The sequence below is a fragment of the Thunnus albacares genome, chromosome 11 (genome assembly GCF_914725855.1).
Source record: "Thunnus albacares chromosome 11, fThuAlb1.1, whole genome shotgun sequence".
NCBI lineage: Eukaryota > Metazoa > Chordata > Actinopteri > Scombriformes > Scombridae > Thunnus > Thunnus albacares.
The window spans coordinates 25,711,557-25,737,593 of NC_058116.1; the positions used below are offsets into that span (position 1 = coordinate 25,711,557).

Consider the following 26,037-nt stretch of genomic DNA (forward strand, 5'->3'; position numbering starts at 1 on the left):
TACTGGTTGGCCATGTGCGTAGTCTACAGCTGTCACATCACTCAATGATACTGCCTAAACCCTTTCTCTCTCTCTCCCTCTTTGAAAATGTCTCTCTGGCCCGCCCCCCTCGTCCACCAACTCTCCCTAGTTATTTATACAGTGGAATGTGCCAGGCCTTAGATTTTTGTGATGTTAGCAGGCCAGCTTCTCTCCTGTTACACAGGAAGACATCACTGCTAATTTTAGCCCGGCCCTGTACAACTTTTTTTTCTCCTCTCTACTGATCAAGGAAAGGGTTGATTTTGAATCCAAAACATCTTCTAAATACCCATGAGCATTAAGACCCAGCCGGTGTGACATCATGCATATTTTGTGATCCACTTGATGGCAGAGGAACACAACACTGACATATGATCACCTTTTGAGTCAATAGGGTGAACTAGTGAGAACATTTATCTGTTTACATACCCGGCAGATACAGAGCAACATTATCATTCATTTGAAGATGTGTTTCTGTACGTCTAATATTCACTCTTCTTTTAGCTCTGTTTTGGTCTCCACCAAGTCCTGAGTAAAATATTTGGCTCTTTAGCGGCTCAATTAGCAAGTTAGCTAGGCAGCTAGGCAGGTAGCTAACAGTGTGTTTATCAGAGTGGCTAGAAACTAAAACTAAAACTGTAAAGCCGCAGGCCTTAAAACCATAATGATGCAATGAGCTGGAAAATGCTGAATAGAGTGATTTTTTCAGAAATGAATAACAGCTCAACGATCAACTGATAGCGATTTTAATTAGAGAACTATATTTCTTGTTTAAAGCTTGCAGATCATACTGTTTGGTGAGACCTAATGGGAACCTTAGATCTTGCCACTGAGTGTGACCATGGCCCCTTTCCAATGGCCCCTTTCCAACGTGTTTGGATTCTGTCCTCACCATGTTGTCTTCCTCCTGAGCCATGAATCTGAGTGAACAGGTGGAGCCACAGTTACAATGTGGAAATCCCCCCTCCAGTGCCATATTGCTTTAATAAGTACATCAACAAATGAAGGTTTTTTAATGGACACAAAATCCCGAAGGGTTATTAAGGAGTTTTTTATTAGAGGTGTTAAACTACTAGGACTAGTAGGCTCCATGTCGTCAGTCTCTTATTGTTGGGATTAATTATATGTGGGTATAAACTGCAATTCTGCTACATAAGGTTTGGCTTTAAGAATAGCAAAAGCACTTGTTTCCTTTATCAGGTTTAGCAAGGTCTTGTGAAATATTTTTAGTTCAGATATAAAGACAACCACAGGTGCAACAATGTACATGTTTTATATTCTGACCTTTATCTAATTAAGGTTTCAATTGATAAATATTTCTACTCCTTTTCTTGTAGCTGGTCTAGTTGAGTGTGGAACCTGGACTGGAGTATCACAGTCACTCTGAGCAGAGTTTTGAATTATAAGAGAGATTGTAGTTTTCATGCTCATAATATTAAAGGAATAACAGTTCATGAAAAATAGAGAAGGACAAAGTGATTTGGAAACGTGATTGAAATACTGATTTCTGTCCTCGCACTTGAATAACATATTAAGGCCTCAGAAATCAGTAGCTATCTTGTGCATTATGGACTGAGATGTAACTGATCTTGTATCTTGTATTATATAATATGATCTTTACATAACACGGCCTTTACTACACAGTTATGTGCAGCCTGTGTAGTCACATATAATTGTGAAGCTACATTGAAAATCTTTTTATAATCTATTCCCTAACTCACATTTTATCTCGATCAACAGCAAATCTTGCCTGGAGCAAACTACAAAACATGCAATTTGCAATGTTGGCTGTATACAAAATCAGTTGATTGCAACAAATACTGATTTTTATGATTTTTATTTAAATATGATATTTTATTTACAGCAGAGCTACTTTTGTGATGCGTATCAGTAACCAGATGTATCCGGATGTACAGTGAATGCAAAACAAAGAGAATAGCAATAATCTACAGTAAAGACAAGCAAATGAGTAATAACAGTGCATATATAAAAACAAAGAAGCCAATAATATCTCAAACAGTCCAGTCCATGTGATTGGTTTTACTCGTCCATTTTTGGAAAATTGTGATTCTAGAAAGATGTTCTTGCTCTTTGTGAAATATGTGCCCTGGATATTTGTTTTAACTTGAAAAAAAATCATAATCCACTTTATTTGGAGATATTTCAACAAAGTTTGACATAATCTATATTTGGTTCTTTATGCCGTGGAACAAACCAAAGCACCACCGAGCAACAAAACACTTGTAAAGCTGCAATAATAAGATTTTTTTTTTTTTTTTGGCCACTTGGTGGTAGAAGAACTTCACAACATGCTACAAGCAACTGCCAAGACAGAATCATTTGCAGATGCTTCCTCTTTCTTTAAAAGCAAACCGTAAACAGCAACAAATTAGCTAAAAGAGGCTAAAAAAGCTAAAGCTGACAGGGACTGCAGAATTGCATGATAATTCTAATTAATGTAAGCAACCCTATTAACATTACATCGATTAATGGAGATTTAAAAGAACAGAATTTATTACAGGTGCAGTGTTTAGCATTTTAGCATCAGTAAGTCATTCAAACACTTGATTTTTGACAGTAACCATAAAACAACTTAGAATAAAAGCTGTGACTGGCTGCCTTTGCATTTGCTGTGTGCAAGCAGCAGCAGTGTTGACATAACATGTTGGGAAATATCACTTGAATGTATGATACATTACACAGACAAAATAATATTTTTACATCTACAGTGAGAAACTGTAATTAGTACGGGTTATTATTTTTATACGTAACCTATACTGTTGTCTAACACAAAACACTGTGTTATTTTTGTCACAAGACGGAGAAGGATAACAGAATTCCCTTCTGTTACATTAATGTTGAATTAATATATGAAACACAAAACAAACAAAGAGGGTCCACATAAAGTGCAGTTGCCAAAGAAACAACAAGGCACTCTCCGTGAACAGATTTCAGACCATGTAATTAAGCCAGCTGTAGGTATTTACAATCATTAAAGTGAACTATATTTCCTTCACATTGTGCCTTGTGGCTGCAACCATTAGATATTTATTGTGAATTATTATTAATAAGCATTCATAGTGAGACATTATCAGATTGTTGGTGTAGTGAGCTTTTTTTTACTGTAGTTTTGTTTAAAAATGTGAAATTACTTACAGTAAGTGTGTAAGCAAACTTTCATCATGCTCACATGATGAAATCATGCTCACAGTGTTATTTTGTCTTGAGCACATTGGGATTGAAATGTCATTTTTAAGCATCGCTATTTCAGTCTCCTGATTGATACTCAGAGGTGAAATTAAATATGTAAACAGTGAGTCCTTTCCCTTCCCCATCAGGGAAACTGAGCCAATCAAAAGACATCATGTGATGCCATTTGCAGAATATTCAAGAATTGTTCCACCGAACACAAAATGCTATTAAACATTAGCACAATAATACAAGGGCTCTACTATCTTTTATGAGTGTAGCAGTGAGTAAAGTAATTTAATCTCACATCCTTTGGAAACAGAACTGCTTAGTGTAGTCCGTCTAAGCAGTCAGTAACACATCTGCTGTGTTCCAGCAATGCAGAGGAGTGAGGAGGTCCCTTTAGCTGTTGCAGTGATTCTCCCATTCTCTGCCGGCAACACAACATCGGCTCATTACACCAGTTGAGGAATAAGACACAGACACATGGGGAGGAAGGAAAAAATGAAAAATGTCAACCAATGCTGTAGAACACTGATCTCGAGAGGGCTGGATCACTCCCACTGGTTTTTCTGCCTATCGGTGTGCGCTGCCTGTGGGGTGGAACACAGCGGGGGAAGATGCTTACACTGTCGCTGGCTATTGTGTGGACAGGGGGGCTCCCTCAGAGTGGATGATATGCATTCAAAAGACGTTTCCACCTGCGAATGGAGGTCTATAATCTATGCTTTTCAGAGACGGATTATCTCAGAAGAACTGCTGAGACTCTGAGGTGCAACTTGTTATATAACGGACAAAGTGCCTTCTTACCATTTTTATTTGCATTTGATTGAGAAGCTTTTATCTTGCATGTTAGCAGACTTACGTTATATAACAAGTTGAATCTTTCAAATACAAGTCAGATGTTACCTGTTGATGTCTTCATAGAAAATGTCCAGATTTAGGCGTGTAGTAATGGCTCGGAACCCCCAGTGTATCTCGGGGAATACCCTGCTGCTGAATGTAAGCCAAGACAAAAAATACCTGTCGCGGACATACCAACAGTGGCCATAAAAAAAAAAAATCCAAACCAAAGAAAAGATCAGGCAAGTGCAATTTCAATTTATATTTGTCAATTATGAGTCTATTTATATTCCTTCTGTACTGATTTAACCATTTATTGTATGTTGAACATCTTAAATGATTTCATTTGAAATGTTTACAGAAACAATTCATTATTACTGCTTAACAAGTGAACACAAATGGTCTCTCAGCTGAGAGTGTCAAATGCTATGAAGACGATTAAAGGAGATTCAAGTTATTCTTTAAACCCTTAATTGAAAGGGAAAGTAGATCTCACCAATGTAATTGTAGAATATATTTGCCGTGGCCATTAATAACTAGCATTAGAACTCTGAAATCACCAAGCTCAAGGCAGCATCATAGCTTTGAACTAACTTAAAAGAATTACAGAAGACTTTCAAAGTTGCACTGAAATGCAGTGTATGCAGTGATGTTTCTCAAGTCAATGCTGTTCATATGAGGGCTCTTATCACAACTATGGATTTCCTCCTTTTTAGATATACTGTACATACTGTAAATCAATATCCTAAACTGGAAACATATTCTTTCCCTTACCTTACACCCATTGCAGTGTGAATCTTAAATTAGCCTAATTAAAAATCAAGACGATAATCGAAAGATGATAGCTATTTTCTTTTCCCTTCTTAAAAATATTACAACATAGAGGACAAAACTAAGACATTGAGGCAGTACTCAACAAAGTATCAATCTAGTTTTGGTGTGACTTGAGCTATGTGGTTTTCTGTGGGGTTACAGAGTGACGGGTTTATGAACCATCCTTTCCTAGGGCAATGGTTGGGTAATACACCATGCAATCAATCACAATGCAACCCCCTGATATGCCATACTAATCAAGCTACAGGATGTCCACGAAAGGTGCTTCTTCATTCTTAACTAGCTTACTATTCAAGGTGTGCTTTAAGGCTGACTTGGAAAAAATCCAAAAACATTTCCTTTAAAGTAAATTTAATGTTAACAAATTATTGTTGCAACACACACATGGACATGTCCACCAGACTTGCAACCCCAAATATGGCACAATTCCAGCTCATCCTAGACTTTTGATTTAGTTTCCCAAGATTGGCATCAATATATTCTGGACTAAAATGTCCATATAAGAATATTATAAAAGACAGCTGGGGTTGGTTGATGAAAACTGACTAAATTTCAGCAGGCCTTAAAGGTACTCTGTGAGGTTTTATTGTATACAAAGTTACATTTACATTCAGTGTTTATCACCAAAATGCATTGTGTGTATCCTTGAGGCATGACAAACCGGTTAACCGTATATTCATCCTCATTACGATCACCATGTTTGCTAGCTTCTTCCTTGCCTTTGCTGAAGCATTGCCATTTTTCTTGCAGTGTTACCGCCATCAACTGTCAATCAGTGGAATAGTGTAAAACCATCACCAGGAATGTGTAACACGTCGAATGTGTGTTCATTCACAGGCACATAAAAACAAATAATCATAAAAACATTGCTCCATAGCAACACTAATGGTCAAAAACGCTACAGGATACCTTTCATTAAATGCTTTTGTGTATACTCAGTCTTATTAATCTTGGCACTTTGGTGCAGTATGTGCAGTACCGTCCAAATTCTAGCCTTAAAAATATAATGACCAACCTCTTGAGGGTGATACAGCAAAATACTTAACTGGTTGTCTTAAGTGCTTGAACAATATTGTGTTGAAATAGTTAGAAGCTTAGATATAAATACTTTTATATCTAAGCTTTTATATCTAATCTCTTTTTATGACTGTGATAAAAAATGAAAAAGAAAGCATTGCCCCTTTTTTAATTTCTAATTCTGGCTCAGTGATTTTATTTATTCATTTGTTTAATGTCCTGTTTGGCTGTTTTTAAAATGTCTTTGTTTTCTGACGTTGTATCAGTTTACAGAAGCCATTTGGATTGTCAAGTGGTCACATGGCTGGCTATAAGAATGACTGCTTAATCAATAGACCTTTATGATTATGTTTCAGTCTTGCCTAAGATTTTACATTAGGCAAGACTGATATGCACTGTAATGTGTATTTTGTTGTTTTTGTAATGTGGGCACTGATTCAGTATTTGAGATTAGTTAGACTAATGCTTTGGGGAAATACATCTCCTAAACTATTAGCACGACAGACTAATGTTGCCACTTAAGACATTTTAATAAATAAAACACAACAAACACAACAACAAGTTAATTAGAGTATGCACTGCTCTGGCAGTGAGATTGCATTGCAAAGGGAGTTTTATTTTCAAATCTATTGCATGAATGTGCAATGTAACTTGCAATGAATGCTGATTTAATAGCTATGAGTAACATCACGAGCTTACCACACACACACACACCATACGAGAGCGTTCACCTGTTTTGCTTCTTTACCAAAAAGTGATTGTTTGACAGAAAAGATCAAGTAAAGATATTCACTGTGTAACTTATTTTGGATTTTTTTTTAAAAAAATTCCACTACATTCATGCAAGCATTTACAGTGACATATGCTATTGTGTTGTTCTACTGCAAGAGAACAACAGATAGCCCCTGTTTTTATAAGTAATTCCACCTACTGTGAAGCAAATACCTCATGAGAGCTGCTGGGATGCCAATGACTCAATAGTGCTTTCTATTTTGAGTTCTACCAATGACTGAATTCTCTCTCTCACTCTGAGAAAAATAGTCATATCTTTTAGATGGTACAGCTGGAACACATTTTTGGCTGAAGAGTAACAAAATGGAACAAAAAAGTCAGTTTTCCTCTGAAAAAATACTAAAGCACCTTTGCTCCCATGAATTTTATTCCCTTCCATATATTATCTTGCAGGTGTTGATGAGATAATTATAAATTATAAAGACTCAGCAATAATTCAGCTGCAGCTAATATAGTACATTCAGCTTAGCAATGCTAATGAGACCCTGAGGGTTACAACAATTCTTTTTTTTCAAAGACAGTGACAAAGCTCAAAGTGCATTCAGCTGCCATTGACATAACAAAATAGAGGTTTTAAAAGGTCCAATGCAATGAAAAACTTAAGTTTTAGTATTATTTGGCAAAGTTAATTTAGACACTTTGCACTTGACAGAACAATGCACCCATTTGTTTCCATATCTGAGATTCAGTTCTAGTGTTTCAAATCACACTAGCATACTCGTCCAAATAAAATGTGTCACCTTCAGCATCAATTTGCACTGGGAATTGTTGTTTGCCTTTCATTTAACACCATCAAACAGTCAACTGAACTGGATAAGGTATTCCATTGGTTCCTATAGTAACAGTGTGTTCTCTCTGCTTCTTCTGCCGCCACTATGGAAACATCATTTTCCACTTGTGCAGAAAATAAAAAAAATTGTACAATCTATCATTAGTACGTGGTTTTATATTGTCACTTATTCTCGTTGCACTTAACTTGCACCGTTTTCTCAACCAATAGTGTTTTTTCTAAACTACTCCAATTAAAACTCAATTTAGTCAGGTTTTAATTGTTTTACTTTATATTTTTTTCAGATTCTGAAACAACAGAGGATGAAGGTGGAGACCAATTTGAGACCAAAGAAGATAGTGGGGATCTTGAGGACCAGGCTGTGCATACAGGTATCCATCTTGTTTTCAGCTTTTCTGTGGACATTTTTGGATTTTCTCTCATTTCTGTTTTACTGTTGAAATTTCAATCAATTTTACAGTATTGTAACAATTATAGACACTAATGAGAATTTAAAAATGTTTAAAAGAAAGGCATTTGCTGTTAAAGCTGCATTAAAAGGTTTTTTTGGCCACAATGAGGCAGCGGTACGAGTTGCAACCACAACAGTGTTTTTGCAAATACCTATCCACACAGAGCAACATAAACATTTATTTAGAGTTGGCTTTATGTCCACTTGATGAATGTAAGTCCAACATTCACTCTCCTTTTAGCTCTGGTTTTTTTTTAACAACTTCTGAGGGAAATGTCTGGCTCTGTATCGGCTAAATGCTCCACCAGCCAGTCACTAACTTTGTCTGCTGTTTGATTTTTGACAGTTGGTTTAACAGAGTTTTTTCACTAAATACAGCTGCCTGCTGTAACTGGGTACAAAGCTGATGAGAGCTGAGTCTGTGGGTTGGAAAAAACAAAACAATTAGCTCAAAGACACTAAAATGCTCTGTAGACCTGAGAGGACCTGCAGAGTCATATGTTAATTCTCTGCTGTTTTGTCATTGTGATTGACAACTTTACAATTAATTTTTTGATTGATTGTTTATATAAAAATGTTGATTTGTGCAAATACTTGATTATCATATCTCCTTTTTTACATGAAATGCAGTGATGGACAAATGTGCAGATGATGACAGTAGAACACATGGACACGAGGATCACTCTAACACAACCAGGCAAGAAAGAAAAATGCAAATTACCTAGCAGTTTTTAAAAAAGGACCAGTGTGCTGATTGTATTATTGGACTCATATTTCATGTCTTCATTAAAATACAATGCAAGCAGATTGCGAATTAGTAACAACCTACAAATTTTGCATAAAATCCTCTATTTCAGGAGCCAGTCAGACGATTTTACAAGAGAATCTCCTCCACAAGTCCTCCCACCTCCATCCCCAAGACTTGTCAAACGTCCCTCCACCTCTCCAATGCCAAGTCGCTCCGGTTCAACTACACCTCTCAGCTTGCGGAAAAAAACTGTTGTGCCAACAGAATACCAAGACACAGTGCCTGCGGAGTTTGAAGAAAAGGTTAAGCAGCCAAAATCTATGTCCCAAAGTAGCACCCAGGATTCCCGACCACAGACTCCACTGAGTGAGTACTCCCGGAAAGAATTTACTCTCAGACCATCCCCAAAGCTTACCAGAGCGAGTTCAAAAGTTTTTGAGAAGGTCCGTGATTTAGAAGAGCGGAGGCGAAGCCTTGATTTTCCAGAAGGTTCCATCTCGGGGAGATCCTGGGCAGGGTTTAATCGTGCTGGATCTGTTGATTCAGATGATGGAGGAAGCCGGATGGGCATCTCTAGAGAAAGTTCAAGGGAAGATCTAAGAGAGGCTCTCAAAGAAGATGCTGCTGAACGGAGATCTATGTTTAGACAAAGAGCTGCTTCGCTGGAGGACAAACCTCGCTACTCCCAAAAAGTTCAGGACATCGAGAATAAGTTCACTGAGGAGCTCCAGCGTATTAAAAAACTTGTTGGAAAACCCCATCTGAAGAAATCATTTTCAACTGAACAGCTCACTCTGAGGGCCAAGCAGCGCCAGCCTTTCAGGAAACTTGAACCTATTCCTCCACAAGTCCTTCAAAAGCTCCAAGAAAGGGAACGTGCTCAGTTGGAAAAGGAAAAGAGAGAAAAGGAACTAAATCAGCTACGAATGCAGCAAGGACAGCAAACACAACAAGAACTGCGTTATTCCCAACCCCAAAAGACAGCAAGCAGTGGTCTAACAACTGTAACAGTCAGTAGATTTGGAGAGGTTGCAGGCACCCCAGAGTCATTGCAGTTATCGGACTTACCAGGACAACGATCAGTGAGAGAATTAAGTAGAGTCAGTCCAGTCACAGAAATCATTCAGAGATCATCATCACCAGCATTACACCAACAGCAAAGGGAAGAGTCACCAAGCAGAAATGTTGCTGACATGACATTACGCAAGGTTGAGCGAAGAGCCCCAAGTCCGCTTGTACAAAGGGTATCACGAATGCAAGAATCCCCGCATGTCCCTGAATCTCCTGTGCAAACAACACAAAAAGATGATACCTCAGGAAGAAAGACACCAATAGAAGTAGTATTAAGAAAAATTGAAAACAGACCTGAAAGTCCACTGGTTCAAAAAAGGGCTGTCATTGTGCACGATGTCCCTCCTCAAGCTCCCACAAAACAACCAAGAATGACAGCAGTTGCTCCAACAGAGGAGAAAATGGAGGTGGAGCTCCCCAAACAAGCCTCAAGGATAAAAATCCCCACAATTGTTGTTGAAGATGAAAAATTGGAGGAGGATGTTCCTGTGAAGACAAGTGAACCTAAGCAGATTACTGTTAGTGGTAAAGAGGGACAACAGCAGAAGACCAAAGGAAGGAACCGTCGTTCACGACCTATGTCTCCAGAGTTAGGTTAGATATGTTGTGCTTCTTTCATTTAGCTTTCTGTGGTAATGTCAAGTTCCAGTCTGATTGTTTTTCATTTTTAATTAATCAAATACTGATTCCTTAGTAGAGGGGGCTTTCCACTAATTTGCTCATGGGAAAGAAATGACCTCAGGCTTTTCTTTTGTGAAACCATGCAGATTCTTCAGATGATTCGTATGTGTCTGCTGAAGAGGACCCAATGGAGGCCCCTGTGTTTGAGTTTCCCCTCCAGGACACCGTAGCGTCCGCTGGTGCAGATGTACTACTAAAATGCATCATTGCTGGCACCCCCATTCCTGAAGGTACCATGTTGTACTTGGTGTGTTTTGACAACAAAACCCTCAAAGGTAATTTTGAAATGTACATTTAAGCGATGAATAAATGGTTGTATTTGTCTTCCCTGTTGAAGTTACCTGGACGAAAGACAACAATGAAATCACCAGCATTGCAAACTACGCAGTCAAAGTGGAGGGTGAACGACATAGTCTGCTCATAAAATCAGCTAAAGTACATGATGGTGGGAAATATTGTGTCACTGCTGTTAATCAGGAGGGCAGAGCGTCCAGCAGTGCCAGCCTCATAATTAAAGCAGGTAAGTTTTAATTTTCAGATAACAAATTAAATTAAATTAAGTGACTATATTCAGTAATGTTTTGTTGTGTTTCATGTTCAGTTATGGCTCTTCAGAACTTGAATTATTACCTTATTACCTCTTGAATTATTAGATCAGGAGTATTATGCAAAGCTATTAATTGCTTGGTTAGTAAAATTACTCTATGGAGCCAACTTTTAATTGTGTCCACAAACACAGCAGGTGCTTATTATAAATTGAACCAGAAAACCAGAAAGAAATATGGAAATGAGCATGAAAAGGAATATGCTGTTATGACAGACATCTTGTTTGTTTCATTGTTATCTATACTGTTGTATATATCTGCCCATTTATTTTACCTGAAACCAGTTATTATTATAAAAACAGAATTGTTATTATAGTCTGTCAAAAATGGAACAGGGCACCTATTTTTTCCATGGATTAGTGTTGAAATAAAGCACATATTAAATAAGAAGCCAAAGTACTTGACAGCACTCTTTATTTTTGGTATGGGTTTTAAACATACCATCTTTTTTAAAACTAGTGCTTAAAAACATATTTTGGTTTCTTCCCATATTGGCATTGTGTTTCAGCTTATTTTTCCCCAGCTCCCTTATCATTATCTCTCTCAGCAAATTGTATGTGCCATATATTCCAGCTGAACAACCTCACTTATAGTTACCATAGCAACTAAGAGGCGAAACTGAACCTATAAATTGCCCACTGAGGCTCACTGGCTCCACTCACTGTGAATCAACTATTGTTTGGATATCACATCTGACATTTCAAATTGTTTTAAGGGGAGCTTAAAATAATCTGAAATGCTTTGTTGCTGTTTTTTTTTTGTTGTTTTTTTTTTTTTGAATACATGAACTCCTTGAACTCCTATGTTCTCATTGAGCAGCACTCTCAGTGATGAAATAAGACTAGGTTAAAACCTAGTATATGGCTAGACTGTGTATGGTCAGTGTGTGAAATTGTGGCCAATTTGTTACAGGGATAGTCAGTGGTAGTGTCCATAATGTGAATTCCTGGATATTAGATGTTCATCTGCAGTTTTCTGTAATGGTCCCAGTATTTGCTGTTAAAGTAGCCTATAATGAAGTAGCATATCACATGACATGGTTAAGCTACGTTTGAGTGAAAAAAAAGGTTATAAATGCAGTTGCAAGAACAATGCTTTCCACTCATATTTTGGGATGTTTGATTTGAAAGAGAACTTATTTTAATTCTAATTATTCTAATTACCTATCTGTTAACTCCCACTGCTCTTTATCTGTTTCACTCTGCGGATGTCTCTCGTTTTTCACTCTGCATCGAGTGTTTTGTATGAGGGATTGTTATTTGGGGTGCTTTAACTATGCACTCTCCCTCATGCTTCTATGCGACTTTTTTCTGCCTCTTTCCCGGTCGATGATCATGGAGGCTGCGGCAGAAATTGTGAATGAAAGTTATGACAGCATTTTGGGTGCAAATTCAGGAGGCTTATGTCTGCTTGGTTACCGCAGTTACAGTCAAATCAAGCACACCTTCAGAGCAGCCGCCCCACCCTACAGTGATCAGCTACATGAGTTGCATGTTTTACCTGCAAGTCTCATGTTTTAATACTGCTGTTCATCGTTTGTGACGTGAATCGTTTCGTTTGTGTGTTCAATTATAAAATCCGAGCACAGCACAGAACGTCTCTCCTGCCGGCTGCTGACAGCTCTGCCAGTCAGAGAGTTGATCACAATGGACGGTAGAGGAGGAGAATGGTAGAGATGCTGATATGTGTCTGTTTAAACAGGAGTTTAGCTGACTTCTCTGCATTCAACACTGAGGCTGAGAGCATCAGAGCTCGGAGCAGGAAACACAGTCGCTCAGCGTCGCGCTGCTGTCCTCCGCCTCCATCATCTTGCGCCGATTCATTTTGAAAGAGTAATGGCCAATGAGGAAACTCCAACACTGGGCTGGCTGACCAATGGTGAAATTTCATCACTCACTCACAGACAACCGTGGTTATGGGGCTGGTCTGTGGCCGGTCCAGCCAAAAATGTGTTTGTACAGGCAAATGAAAGATACATAAAGGGATTGCTTGTTGTTGTATCAAACTACATAAAACATAATGTAACCTTATTGCTTTTACAGAGCCTGTTCAGGAGCCAAAGGGGATCCTGGGTGTGCCAATAGACATCAGCAGCCCTATTACATCTGATGAGGAGTATCTCAGTCCACTGGAGGAAAGCATGGATTTTGGAGCACCAGAGCCAAGGAGGATCCTCGACACACGATTCAAGAAACCCCCAGCATTCCTGGTGAGACTACTCAGAGCTGGGCCTGATTATATACCTCACTGACTCTCCCTTTTAGAGTACTGTATGAGATCTGTATGTTTAGCATTGACACCTACTCAACTGCATTTTTGACTGGTCTGTTGCAGAATTCTGCATGACAATTTGTTATGTACAGGGTGTCTGTGATTCTATCAATATTGATTTATTGTATCAAAGTGTTATCTGCTGTGTGGTCATCCCATCAACACATCTATAAAATAAAACCTAGAGGTAAAATGCATCTCTCATCTTCTAACGTGCATTACATTTCAAACAGGTAACAATGAATGATCAAGCTGTCATTGAAGGACAGGAAGTCACCATGTCTGTCCGAATAAGTGGACAACCCAAACCCATGCTGTATTGGTAGGTCTCCTCATTTCATCAAACTACTCAGGCTCATTGCTTGCATGGGACATGGAAAAGGCTTTCTGGGTATCATAAACTATGGGCAAGCTCGCTTGGCTGCATAGTTTGTTCTAGAGCACGCTGCTTTGATGCATCTGTTAAAGGAACCGGAAGCACAAAGTTTATTGAGCGTGCGTAACATGCTTTCCCCATTTACCATGGAGCTTCTAAATGCCTAGAAACACAAATGCCTGGTTAGACAAACGTCTGGATTTCACATGCAATGTTGAGTTTGTCAACAAGTAGAGCCAGATCTCATAGCATTCCCTCAGAAGGGTCAGGTCCTTCAGTGTTTGCAGAACACGTCTTCATATGTTCTACCAGCCAGTGATGTTTGATTGGTGTTGTTAGCTAGGACAACAGCTTTAAAAGAGAAGGGTGCCAATATCTATATTTTTCTTATTGTCAACAAATCCCATGAGAACCCCAAACCGTCACTCCCACCAAATGTGTATTAATTCCTGGCTGAAATAGTCCCCAAATAATGCACTATTTACCCCTGTTTGAGTAACCAAAATACTTAGCTTTTTTTGGAAATGACTTAACCTTTTTTAAAAATTAAACTGTATATTTGTGACCCATTTTTGCAGAGTTACATCTCCAGTAGGAGCCATCGGGTCTGGGGTTGAGTGTCACAGACGGGGTAGAGAATTTGGAAAGTACTGACAGATGAACTAACACATTAGTTTTAGTCTTTTCATGGGATTTGTTGGTGATGAGAGCAATACAGAATAATACCAGCCCTGCACATTAATACAGGAGACAATGATAAGCTGAATCATGAATTTGTCATTGGAGTTAGTCATGAGTCCCAAGACAATAGCAGAAAAGAGAATACACTACATAATATTGTCAGTCTTGGACAATCCACCCCCTTCATAACTCAGCCAGAAAAGAGCTTGATATTGAAAAAAATTGGTCAACCTACATTGCATAAATAAAATTTTAAAAAATCTCAGAGTGGTATGTGATTCATCTCTTTTTAAAACATAGCGACAATTGTTAATTCTTCTCTTTTGTAGGCTGAGGGACAGAGTTACGGTAAAAACAGGCCCACGTCACATTGTCCGTGAGAAAGAAGATGGCACTTTTGAAATGACCATTAAGTCAGCAGTGAGAGCAGACTCTGGGATTTACACCTGTAAGATCATTAATGAGTATGGGACAAAGCAGTGTGAAGGGACGCTGGAGGTAAAAGGTATGCTTCTTTCGACTGGTGTTTGTTTTACTTCTCACGTTTGCGAACATACAAATCCATATTCCACTCATTCTTTTGTTGGTAATTCACTATTTGCTACATTATGACTCGATTGCACTAGTTTGCTTGTTGTTACTCAGCATATTCCTAACACTGATGCCATAACGCTAAGTGAAAACATTTATCGTGACCAGCAACTAGTACACAACACCACCATTCAAATATCACTTAACACTAGCACTCTTGAGAAGATGTTCTTTATTTACTCCCAGTACCACCAGTTGAGCCAGGTCTGGCTGTCATCCGCCCCGTCAAGGACATCACTGCCAACGCTGGAGAGACAGTTTTGTTTGAGTGTCATGTCATCGGACCGAAGGACACTGATGTGGACTGGCTTGCAGATGGGAAACTGATCCAGCCGGCATTACTCAACTGTAAGATGCACTTTGATGGAAGAAATTGTCGGCTGCTGCTCAACTCAGTACATGAGGACGACAGTGGGACATACATGTGCAAGCTCAGCACAGCTAAAGGTATCTCTCACTCTGTATACCAGCATGTTGTTTGAGCCATTGTACACAAGATTTACCTATAATGCATAAAAATGATATCTGAAATTAAAATTGTCTTATTAATTGTCCTATCTATATCGTCTGCTGCTTCTAAATTATATTCTTTACACTTCAGAGGAAGTGACTTCATGTGGCAAACTCAAAGTCATCCCCTCCACTGAACCTCTCTTCACTCGCAAGCTGGACGTTCTGGAAGTGATTGAGGGGCGTAACGCTCGATTCGACTGCAAAGTCAGTGGGACGCCATCTCCTAAGGTCATCTGGAGTCACTTTGGTAGGATTGTACAACTCCTAAGGAAAATCCAAATTGGCTATTCTAAAAGTTGATTGAGTTTTTCTGTTGTTTTTATGATTTATAACACAATTTGTTTGATGTGTTAATACTGACTTTTTTTTTTCTTGACAGACCATCCGCTCACAGAAAGTGAGGACATTCGTATTCTGCAGGAGGGTGGCCGCCACTCTCTGATCATCTCTCATGTGACCAATGAGGATGAGGGTTTCTACACTGTCATAGCCCGTAACAGTCATGGCGATGCAGAGAGCTCTGCTGAACTTTACATACAAGAACCACGACCAGCCATCTCCTCACAGATGTAGGAGCATATTATTTCTTGGATGTTGTGCCTCTTTTCTGTCTGCTTGTGGACTTTTCAAGGTTATGGATTATAAAATTGACTAAAGCCTCCTAACCTACTGTCTCCGATCACTGTCTTCCTTGTCCTTTAGGGCTAAACTGGAGAAGATGCCATCAATCCCAGAGGAGCCAGAGGTCCCAGAGAATGAGGTGGAGCGTTTCACCATGCCTGACTTCATCAAACCCCTTTATGACCTGGATGTGATTGAGGGAAAGGAGGCTGTGCTCAAATGTAAAGTTGCTGGGTTGCCATACCCCTCCATCGTCTGGTTTCACAATGGCAAAAGGATTGAGAGCACTGAGGACAGAAAGATGACACAGTGTAAGTGTTTAAAAATCGATTCACATTCACCAAAAGTTCAGCCTTAAGACTCCAGTCTTTGCAAAGCAACTGGACCCTGGGCAGTTTATTTAAAATTTTATTGAAGGTTAAAGTAAGTAAGTAAGTAAAACTCAAAATAAAGTACACTAAACATTACAAATTATATGAAGGATAACTTTTTTAAAATCAAATGAATTTGTCTTAGTGTAAAACCCTTATTATAACAAATGTATGTATAATGTTCAAACTAACACCAACCTAAATATGGGTTATCTGGCACAAGAGTGAGAAGTTAGAGGTTCCTTCTGTGCTTGCCTGCATGGGACTTCATCTTGCAAAACCTCATGATTTAAACAAATAATGATAAAACAATAAAAAGTAATAATTTAATTTTTAAATAAAGTTATATGTGCTATCCAACAAGTTTTCATATGTAAACGACATAATGGGTCATTTGTTAGTGCCTCCCCAAACAACCCAATGCACCAATAAACATTACAAAACAATTCATACTTACTTAATCCTGTTTGTTCCCTGTGGAACATAAGGCTGCAACCATCTGGCATTTGTAGCAGTTTTTGTAACAGGATGGTATTTCACCGGGTGGAGTTGTTAGCCCCATGCCTAACCCCAACCTGGAGGGCCAGGTGCCGCCATCTGGCATCTACCCTGAAACCTGCTGGGGGTATGACCCCTACTGGTAGCCTTCAGTCACAGAGGCACACAAGCCTCCCCAAGGTAGCAACACAAGGGGAAGACAAAACAATTCATATTAGCATTTAATGATCTGACAACTCTACAATTAAAGGTGCTATATGTAAGTTTCAGAAATTCCTTCTCATTAATGACACTAGTGGCTGTTAATTGAGCTACAGTCAGCATCCATGAACTTGGGTCATCTTAAGCATTTAAATAAATGACCAATATTTGTTTTTCTGGTGAAAGAAGTCTCATTTTGTAGGTCATTATTGCATATATTTTGACATTGTTGTCATGTTGGAGACGGTAAGAAAAGTTGCATTCATATGGTAATAAGCTATTATATCCTCATATCATATACTTCCACTATCCCCCTTCTGCTTCTCTGCAGTTCGAGATGTCCACAACCTGGTCATCCGCTCTGTGCGCCATGCCCACGGTGGTGTCTACAAGAGCGTCATCTCTAACAAAGTAGGCAAGGCCACCTGCTATGCTCATCTCTATGTTACAGGTGATTTTCATTTCCTTTTTTGCCACATACCTCAACAAAAGCATATTTTGTTCACATAATCATTATAAAATAGCACATTGGCCAGTCAGAAAAAAATGTATGGAACTGGACCTCTAATTCCTATATTATCATTTTCAGATATCCTGCCTGACCCTCCTGATGGGACTCCAGTGATAGAATCAATCACTGGTAAAACCATCACCTTAAGCTGGAAGAAACCAAGGAGGCTGGACCCTTCCATTGGTATGACAGTCAGAATCAATGAATATAAATTTTGGACATGCATCCTCCCTATGTACTTCATATATTGAACATATACAAATATAGTGTATATATAACACACAAAATAATATTACTTTGACCAATATCTGTTAAAGAAGGCAAACAGGAATTATTTTACAAGGTAGTTGCTGATTGACAGCATTTTCTTCCGACAAGAAATATTCTTTCTGGTAACTATTTTAATAACTCTAGACCTACTTGGTGGCTTATAGTTTTGGTCAGGGAGGAACCTCCATCTTATCTTAACTATGCCAAAGTTATTTAGAATTTAGTAGTTGTGTTACTGTGTAATTGTGTAAAATCCAATACTCTATATTACTAACTCTTGACAAAATGACATGTTAAGCTTTTATGAGAGTTTAGCTTGTAAAATTGTTGTATTTTTGAGGACAGAGAAAAAAAGTTCCAACATTTGGTGTAGCATTTTGCATCAAAACCTTTTGATTTCAGATCCAAGTTCCTTGATGTATGCCATTCAACAACAAGCCCTGGGCTCCATCCAGTGGACCATCATAGCTTCTGGCCTTAAGGAGACCATCTATACCATCACCACTCTCTCCAAAAGTGTGCGCTATGCTTTCAGAGTTCTGAGCATCACCCCCAAAGCCTTCAGCAAGCCCTCATCTGCCACTGATCCAGTGCAGCTCCTCGACCGAGGTACATTCAGGTTATTGGAGTATATATCCACCTATCAGTGTGTACTACAGGCTCATTAAATATAATCTGTGTATGCCTTTTTGTTTTCAAGGTCCCTATCTTCAGGAGGCTCCGGTGATTACTGATAAGCCAGACATTGTGTATGTGATGGAAAACCAGTCAGTCACTATCACTATCACCCTCAATCATGTCAACGCTGCCGTCATCTGGAAAAGGTATCTGTATCTCTGTTGTCAAGTTTCTATACATTTCCCTTTATTTTTTAAAAAAGGAATTACTTGAGAAAATATAAATAAATAAAAACAATAAATAAATAAATAAATATCTAAATACTGTATATCAAAAATACAAAGAAAACCGCTATTTTGCATGAATGCACTCTATTTATTTACTTGCATTTGCCCCCAGTTTTTACAACATATACAGTATACATCCAATATACTGTATACAATCATTATTTTTATTTTATTCTGACAAAATTAAAAAATATTGTCAAAAGGCTCATATTATTATAGCATTGTTATGACATAATTAATACTTCACTTGTATTTGTAGTTTTCAATAGGACATCACATGATTTATTAATTAGTGTGGAATCTGATGGTAAAGCTGTCACCTTGTAGACACAGTGTCTATCATATCTATCTTATAGGACTGACAGAGTGTAGATATGCTGACAAGCATAAATTCACTATAATAACACTTAGAACCAGCTCTTGTATTCCAAGTGACTATCAAAGATTGCAGAGTAAAAATGTGAAAATGATCTATTATTGTGACCTGACTTACACTCAGGGACAAGTGCCAAATAAGACCAGTGACAGTCTACTGCTCTGTCACCTAAAGTCAATCCTGGTTTAAATACAAACACTTTTCCCCAGGAGGGGAGTGGTCCTGGCCAGCAAGCCAGGCCTGTACGAGATGACAATGCCAGATGACGACCAGCATATGCTCAAGCTGCTAAAAGTGAAGAATGCTGACACCGGAGAGATGGTGTTTCTGGCCTCCAACAAGTATGGCAGTGACAGCTGTACCTTCAGTGTGGAGATGGCAGGTAGGCAGCACCACCATCCTTCCATATATCGACTTATCTATCAATCTGTTGATCGACCTGTCTCTCTAACTATCCAATGTAACTCTGTCCACAGCTCCACCAACATTTGAAACCATAATGGAGGATTTGGACGTTTGTGCTGGGGAGACCCCTCGCTTTGCTGTGGTTGTGGAAGGCAAACCCATTCCTGACATCCTCTGGTTCAAGGTTTTTATCCATATTTAACAGTTTATTTTAAGGAACCTGTAAGTCATTTAATGAGTTTTGCAAGTCTGGTTGAACTAGTCCTACATTTCTTTGAATGCAATCACAGGTGAAGTATATAAAGTATTCAATTAAAAATGTAAATTTACCAAAAAACAGAAATTAATTTAAAATAAATCCCAGGAGACCCATCGCTGAAATTTACCATACTTGCTTTCAGAATGATACCCTGCTGTCCGAGAGCAGTCATTATACATTTGTGTACGATGATAATGAATGTTCCTTGGTGATCCTCAACGCTTCTCCAGAAGACTCTGGGGTGTACACCTGTACTGCTAGGAACTTGGCCGGATCTGTGTCCTGTAAAGCTGAACTCACAGTTCATGAAGGTAAGGAGTTAATCCATCAGAGCCATAAAAAAAATGTATTAAACCCCTAATAACTTCCAACTTATTAAATCTAATGACAAAATTACCCAATAATGTAGCTAAACAAAAAGCTGATCCAATGGAAGATGAGGAGACTATTCTAAGGAAAATGCGCAGACTAACTGACTACTATGACATCCACAAGGAAATTGGAAGGTAAGCCATTTATTATCCAAGCTCATGTTTAAAATCTTGTACTTTTATGCAATGTAATGCTAGAGAAGCTCTGTCTGCACTGGAACCAGTTTTATTGAATTACCTAAATGAGGATGTATTTCTTCTTGTCTTAATGCCTTACAGTAATATAGCTGTTGTGAGGATTTAGAATTACCCTGGATTTTAGTTATGATATGAAATTTTTTTGTCTTTCAGAGGTGCATTTTCATATGTGAAACGTGTGACCCAAAAGGTAGGCAAAATGGAGTATGCTGCAAAGTTTATCTCCACACAAGCCAAGAAGAAGGCCTCAGCTGTGAAAGAAATGAACCTGCTTTCCAAGATGGATCATGAGAGAGTCCTTTTCTTTCATGATGCCTTTGAGAAAAAGAATGCAGTCATCATTATTACTGAACTGTATCCTTATTATACCTTTAAAACACAATGTTTGTGAGAAAGAGTACATAATATGCTTTATGAATTGAGTTGAAAGAGGAATGCATTTTATTCACTTTTTTTTACTGTAATTGTACATATTGTGCTGCATCTTTGTACAATTCATCTTAAGTACCAGAAAGAATAGCCTTAATTAATCTGTAAAGATGCCATGAGGAGCTGCTTGACAGATTTACACGAAAATCTACAGTAATGGAGTCTGATGTAAGTCCCATGTTTTATGACTACACGGCAAATCTTAACCAGTATTTCAATTTCATTATCAATTTTATGTAATGGATATAATTGTCTATTAATTAAGAGCAGTACTGATACTTTTATGTTTTGGAACACCAGGTACGTTCGTGCATAAGACAGTTGCTTGAGGGAGTGGACTACCTTCACCACATTAACATCATACACCTGGACATTAAGGTAGATACTCTTGGTCTTTCAACTCTTGCATCATCTTCTTTTGGATGTGTTGGAAAGAAAACAAAGACTCTAACAAACTTCACTTGTATTTAAATAAAAGTAAAGTAAGTAATACAGTGAGTATAAGTGATGGACTGTATAAAGGATTCTTTCCTAGTTAAGAATTTTTTATCCCACGCACCTGAATTTTACATTTGCAAAAACTTGCAACTTGGGGATGTAAAGATATTGTAAATATATTTTAATTGTAACGAAAACATATTTTCTTGTTCTTTCCTCAGCCTGAGAATATCCTCATGGCAGACCCACATGGAGATCAGATCCGAATCTGTGATTTCGGCAATGCAGTGGAGATTACACCCGATGAGGCTCAATACTGCAAATATGGCACACCTGAATTTGTTGCACCAGAAATCGTCAATCAGACCCCTGTATCAAAAGCAACAGACATCTGGTATATCTGACATTTACAACAAAATATTTTGTTTTGGGTTTTATTTGTCTTGACAATATTGCAAGCACACCACTCTCTTCTAAAGCTCCTCTTTCCTTTCCTAGGCCAATTGGAGTTATTGCATATCTATGGTGAGTAAAATTACTAGTTTGTAGTAAATAAGTATGTTCCAGTCTACCGATGGGCTCGTCATTAAATGTAAGTGTTGTTTCTGTTATCAGTCTGACAGGAGTTTCTCCATTTGCTGGGGAAAATGACCGCAGCTCTGTACTAAACATCAGGAACTATAATGTGGCCTTCGAGGAGAGCATGTTTGCTGACCTTTGCCGAGAGGCTAAAGGTTTCATCATAAAACTGCTGGTAGCAGACAGGCTGTGAGTAACTCTACCGTGTCTCTGTTTTTCAAGATTGTTTTATGTGAAATTATTGTATAAAATACATATAATTTTAAAAAAAAATTATGATCGCAAATATAATCTATTACTCCTGATGTCTAACACCATCCTGTGTTTCTAGAATGAAATATTAGTCTATACTGCACAGATTATGTAGGTAAACGGGGTGTATCTAAATGAGCAAACTGGTGAGAAATCTTGGTCCAACAAAATATATCAATAAACTCAATAAAAAAACATAATATGTTAAAACACCCAAATACAAACTAAATTTATGTCAATAAGATGATGGCAAGACATGTGCATTGCTTGTCGTTTTGATATCATTACCATTCAATATTCCCAAATGTAATGTAATATTCAGTATTCAGTAAGTTTTCATTCAACATTCTTAAATTTCCACATTTTTGTTCAATATTCATAGGATTTTACTCAGTATTTCAAGATTTTTGTGTTTGCACAATTTGTTTGATATTTATTTTATAAATCACCTATGATATATCACTTATTTAAGTTTTGTATACCATTTGTTAACTTTTAGAGCTGTTTAAACCACTGCACTGTCAATAAAGTCACCGCTATCACAGTTACCCCTGTGCCGTTTATAGCCACTCAGAGAAATTGTTCTTTATCAAGTGAATCAAGTCAGATTCACTTATGTTATTGATTTAATTTCAAAATCTGACACAGATTATAAAGCTCAATAACAAAACAAATGTGCAAAGACCTGGAACACTGAAATATCACCTTTTTATCCCCCTCCCCTTTTTTTAGGAGACCTGATACTCAAGAATGTCTCCGACATCCCTGGTTCAAGGTGAGATCAGGCCAGTGACACTGGTTAAAGCTAAAGTTAATTGTCTTCTTTCAGCAGTCATTTCCACTAAAAAAGACTGAGCAACATCCATTTCCCAATTCATTCCTATTGCATTTAATCTCTATTTCTACTGAATCTCTATTTATTACACAGACACTTAGCAAGGGGACAGCTATAAGTACGGAGGCCCTGAAGAAGTTTGTATCTCGCAGAAAATGGCAGGTGAGGGATGTTTTATTGTCTTATTCTGGTTTTCTACATTTCATCACACCCAGAAATGGTCACATTATTTTAATTGTTGTGCTTACTGTGTTATGTTTTCTCTTTTTTAGCGCTCTCTAATCAACTATAAATCAAAAATGGTCATGAGGTCTATACCTGAGTTACTGGACGATTCCTCCAGCCATATCTCCATCGCCGTCCCCAGGCACCTTAAAGAGGGTTCCCCTTTGCCATCATCTTCCTCAGATTCAGATGAAGACATTGATGAACAGCCCTTCATTCCGATGCCACTTAACATGGAATTCTCCGGATCAAGAAAGTCACTGAATGACATCCAGACCAATGAGCAGGAACCAGAGAAGCAGAATGGAACAAGTAAATGGTCTGGGTCTCCTGTTCAAGCCCAGGAAGCAATGGAGTGTGACCCTAAAGAAATGGATAAAGAAGGTGTTGAAGTAACAGGTAAAAGCCGCCTACGGAAAAGGGCATCACAAGACAATAACATGGGTTCCTCAGATGAAGAATCACCTGCTGAATTGCCGCAAAAGTCAGAGCTGTCTAGAAAACCCCTGCGAAGGGGTTCTAGCATGGAGTCAGACAAGCCAGAGGGTGGACGACGAAGAGGACAGCTAAGACGTGGGGGCTCAGCTGACAGTGCCTTGCTGCTCCGGATTACACCTGAGGAAGGAGCTGGAGAAGCAAACCCGGAGGATGGCAGGAGAGTTCTCAAGAAAGCTGTCTCTATGGAACTACCAAGGAGGAGCACCAGCCCAGGAACTGCCAAGATGAGTCAAGAAGATTATGCTCTTAAACTGGAGCTAATGAGACAGCGACTGCTTCGTGGTGCCTCTGTGGACAACAAAATGAGTGGACTGAGAGGACCTCTGATGGAAACATTAGGAATGGGGGATGAAAAATGTGCAATACCCTCAGATCGCTATTCTCGTACCGCCCGTATAGGCCCACCTCCACTAACTAGAGCTTCATCCACTGAGTCCCCAAGGGACGAAGTTCCTAAACCCAAAGTTCTACGCAAAAGTGCTTCTTTCAGTCAAGGTGATTCAGAACCTATACCTTTACACAGGCGGTCAGGAGCTCCTCTGGAGATTCCTCTGGCGCAGGTAGAAGAGAGAAGACTTAAGGAAGCTATATCTATGTCAGCTCTCACTGAGCAAATCAAGCTAGACTCCCGTCCAGTGACTCCTAGGGACCCTTCCCCAAAACCACCGACTCCAGAGTCTGTTGTGCAGGAGAGTCCCACCAAAACAGAAAGTGAGGAATCGTTCATGGAGAGAGAGACAAAGCCTGATGAGACTATAAATGAAAAGATGGATGGGTTGACTACAGATAGTAATTTTGATGAGAGATCGAGCACAAGTGGTTTCTCAGAGAAAGACATGAGCATATCAGAAGAACCAATGAATGAGTCAGAGTATATGGGCCAGAGAGTTCCTACACCCCCTCTTGTGGTCCAGAGCTCTAAAGAAGAGAAAATGGAGGAAGAAGTAGAGGCAAAAGAGAAAGAAGAAAAAGAAGAGATGATGAAAGAAGAAGAGAAAAGAATTGACAGTGTTGCTGAGTCAAGTACTAAAGAAAATGTAGACGTTCCTGAAGAAAAGGTAGAAGAGAAAGTAAATTTGCCTGCTAAATCTTCTGAGGTGTTCATAACCTCAAGCTCAGTCATGGTGAGACCAACACAAGAATATTCCTACTCCCCAGCAAATGTTGTGTCAACTTATGTAACACCCTCGCTTCCTGCTCGAGTTGTTCTTCCAGATGGAAGTACTTCTGCATATGCTAGTATTATGCAGACCATCATGGTCCCTTCACTTCAGCCTCTTAACGAGCCACCTTTAGGCCCCTCTACCCCCGTTACCTTTCCAGTCACCTCATCATCTTCAGTATCAACTGAAACATTTGTACCCCCATCTTCACCTTCCAGCATATCCCCTGCTTTACCTGATCCACCAAAGCCAGTCATTTTGTCAACCACTGAGCACCCCGCTGTGTACTCAAGAGTAGCATCACCAGAATTGATAACAAAAGAGCCCAGTCCACCAAAGACTACCACACATTCCTCTTCCCAGCAAGAACTGTCAGCAGGAGTTGCCTTTGAGGACATATCCTCTGAAGAGGTCTTTGAGGCCCGGTTCAAAAAACGTGAGTCTTCCCTTTCAAGAAGCCTAAAATTTCTGTCCCGGTCTAAGAATGAGGACAAATCACAAGCAACCTCATCAGACTCTACAGAGTCGGGAGAAGAGATATACAGACCTGGGCCAATAGGTGCACCATTGGAATTAGCACAGAGGAGACTTGAGGAGAAATCAAAGTCAGTCCAGGACCTTCGTGAAGCTCAAAAGGACCAAGGCTTTATGAGAAGGCTCTCTATGCGCCTGAAGAGAACTCCGTCAACTGAGCGCAAAGACGAAATGACCAAAGAAGAGGATTCAGCTCCCTCAAGACGTAGGCTTTCTTGGACTCTTGGCCGAAGAGGATCACAGGAGAAGAAGGAAGTAGAGATGACACGCATGGATGGTGGAGGAGATACCTCAGTGGAACAACATGAAAAGGAGGTGAAGAAGCCTAACGAATCACCGGTCTTGACAATGCGCCGAAAGATTGAGTCAACAGTAGCCGGCATCTCCACCAGAATTCGCAGCTACTCAGAGGAAAGGAGAGCATCAGAAGACAAGGAGCCAAAAAGGACACCCATTTTCTCCATTCTTCGTCGTGCAACATCTGAGAGCCGTGCAATGAAGGGTGCCAGTGTTCCTCAGAACCAGCTGGCAACTCAGGCCAGTAATGGTGCCTCCTCAGAGTCTTTGGACTCTATGTCCAGCCTAAAGTCAGAAACGTCCAAGGGTATGAGGCCATAACTTCTT

At 39.1% G+C, this 26,037-nt stretch overlaps 1 protein-coding gene across 1 annotated transcript in view; it reads left to right on the top strand.

Moving 5' to 3' along the window:
• spegb (striated muscle enriched protein kinase b) overlaps window positions 1-26,037 on the top strand; it is a 40,741-nt gene that overhangs the window by 4,154 nt on the left and 10,550 nt on the right. The window contains exons 2-30 of the mRNA XM_044366664.1: window positions 7,771-7,857; window positions 8,568-8,634; window positions 8,795-10,350; window positions 10,524-10,667; window positions 10,775-10,957; window positions 13,085-13,251; window positions 13,547-13,635; window positions 14,700-14,875; window positions 15,148-15,408; window positions 15,563-15,721; window positions 15,854-16,043; window positions 16,177-16,406; window positions 17,497-17,616; window positions 17,755-17,859; window positions 18,349-18,555; window positions 18,647-18,770; window positions 19,437-19,609; window positions 19,704-19,816; window positions 20,034-20,202; window positions 20,301-20,397; window positions 20,614-20,814; window positions 21,000-21,057; window positions 21,190-21,267; window positions 21,549-21,721; window positions 21,826-21,852; window positions 21,943-22,095; window positions 22,891-22,933; window positions 23,087-23,155; window positions 23,266-26,017. Coding sequence (XP_044222599.1) covers window positions 7,771-7,857; window positions 8,568-8,634; window positions 8,795-10,350; window positions 10,524-10,667; window positions 10,775-10,957; window positions 13,085-13,251; window positions 13,547-13,635; window positions 14,700-14,875; window positions 15,148-15,408; window positions 15,563-15,721; window positions 15,854-16,043; window positions 16,177-16,406; window positions 17,497-17,616; window positions 17,755-17,859; window positions 18,349-18,555; window positions 18,647-18,770; window positions 19,437-19,609; window positions 19,704-19,816; window positions 20,034-20,202; window positions 20,301-20,397; window positions 20,614-20,814; window positions 21,000-21,057; window positions 21,190-21,267; window positions 21,549-21,721; window positions 21,826-21,852; window positions 21,943-22,095; window positions 22,891-22,933; window positions 23,087-23,155; window positions 23,266-26,017 — 7,971 coding nt within the window. The remainder of the gene's footprint in view (window positions 1-7,770; window positions 7,858-8,567; window positions 8,635-8,794; window positions 10,351-10,523; window positions 10,668-10,774; window positions 10,958-13,084; window positions 13,252-13,546; window positions 13,636-14,699; window positions 14,876-15,147; window positions 15,409-15,562; window positions 15,722-15,853; window positions 16,044-16,176; window positions 16,407-17,496; window positions 17,617-17,754; window positions 17,860-18,348; window positions 18,556-18,646; window positions 18,771-19,436; window positions 19,610-19,703; window positions 19,817-20,033; window positions 20,203-20,300; window positions 20,398-20,613; window positions 20,815-20,999; window positions 21,058-21,189; window positions 21,268-21,548; window positions 21,722-21,825; window positions 21,853-21,942; window positions 22,096-22,890; window positions 22,934-23,086; window positions 23,156-23,265; window positions 26,018-26,037) is intronic.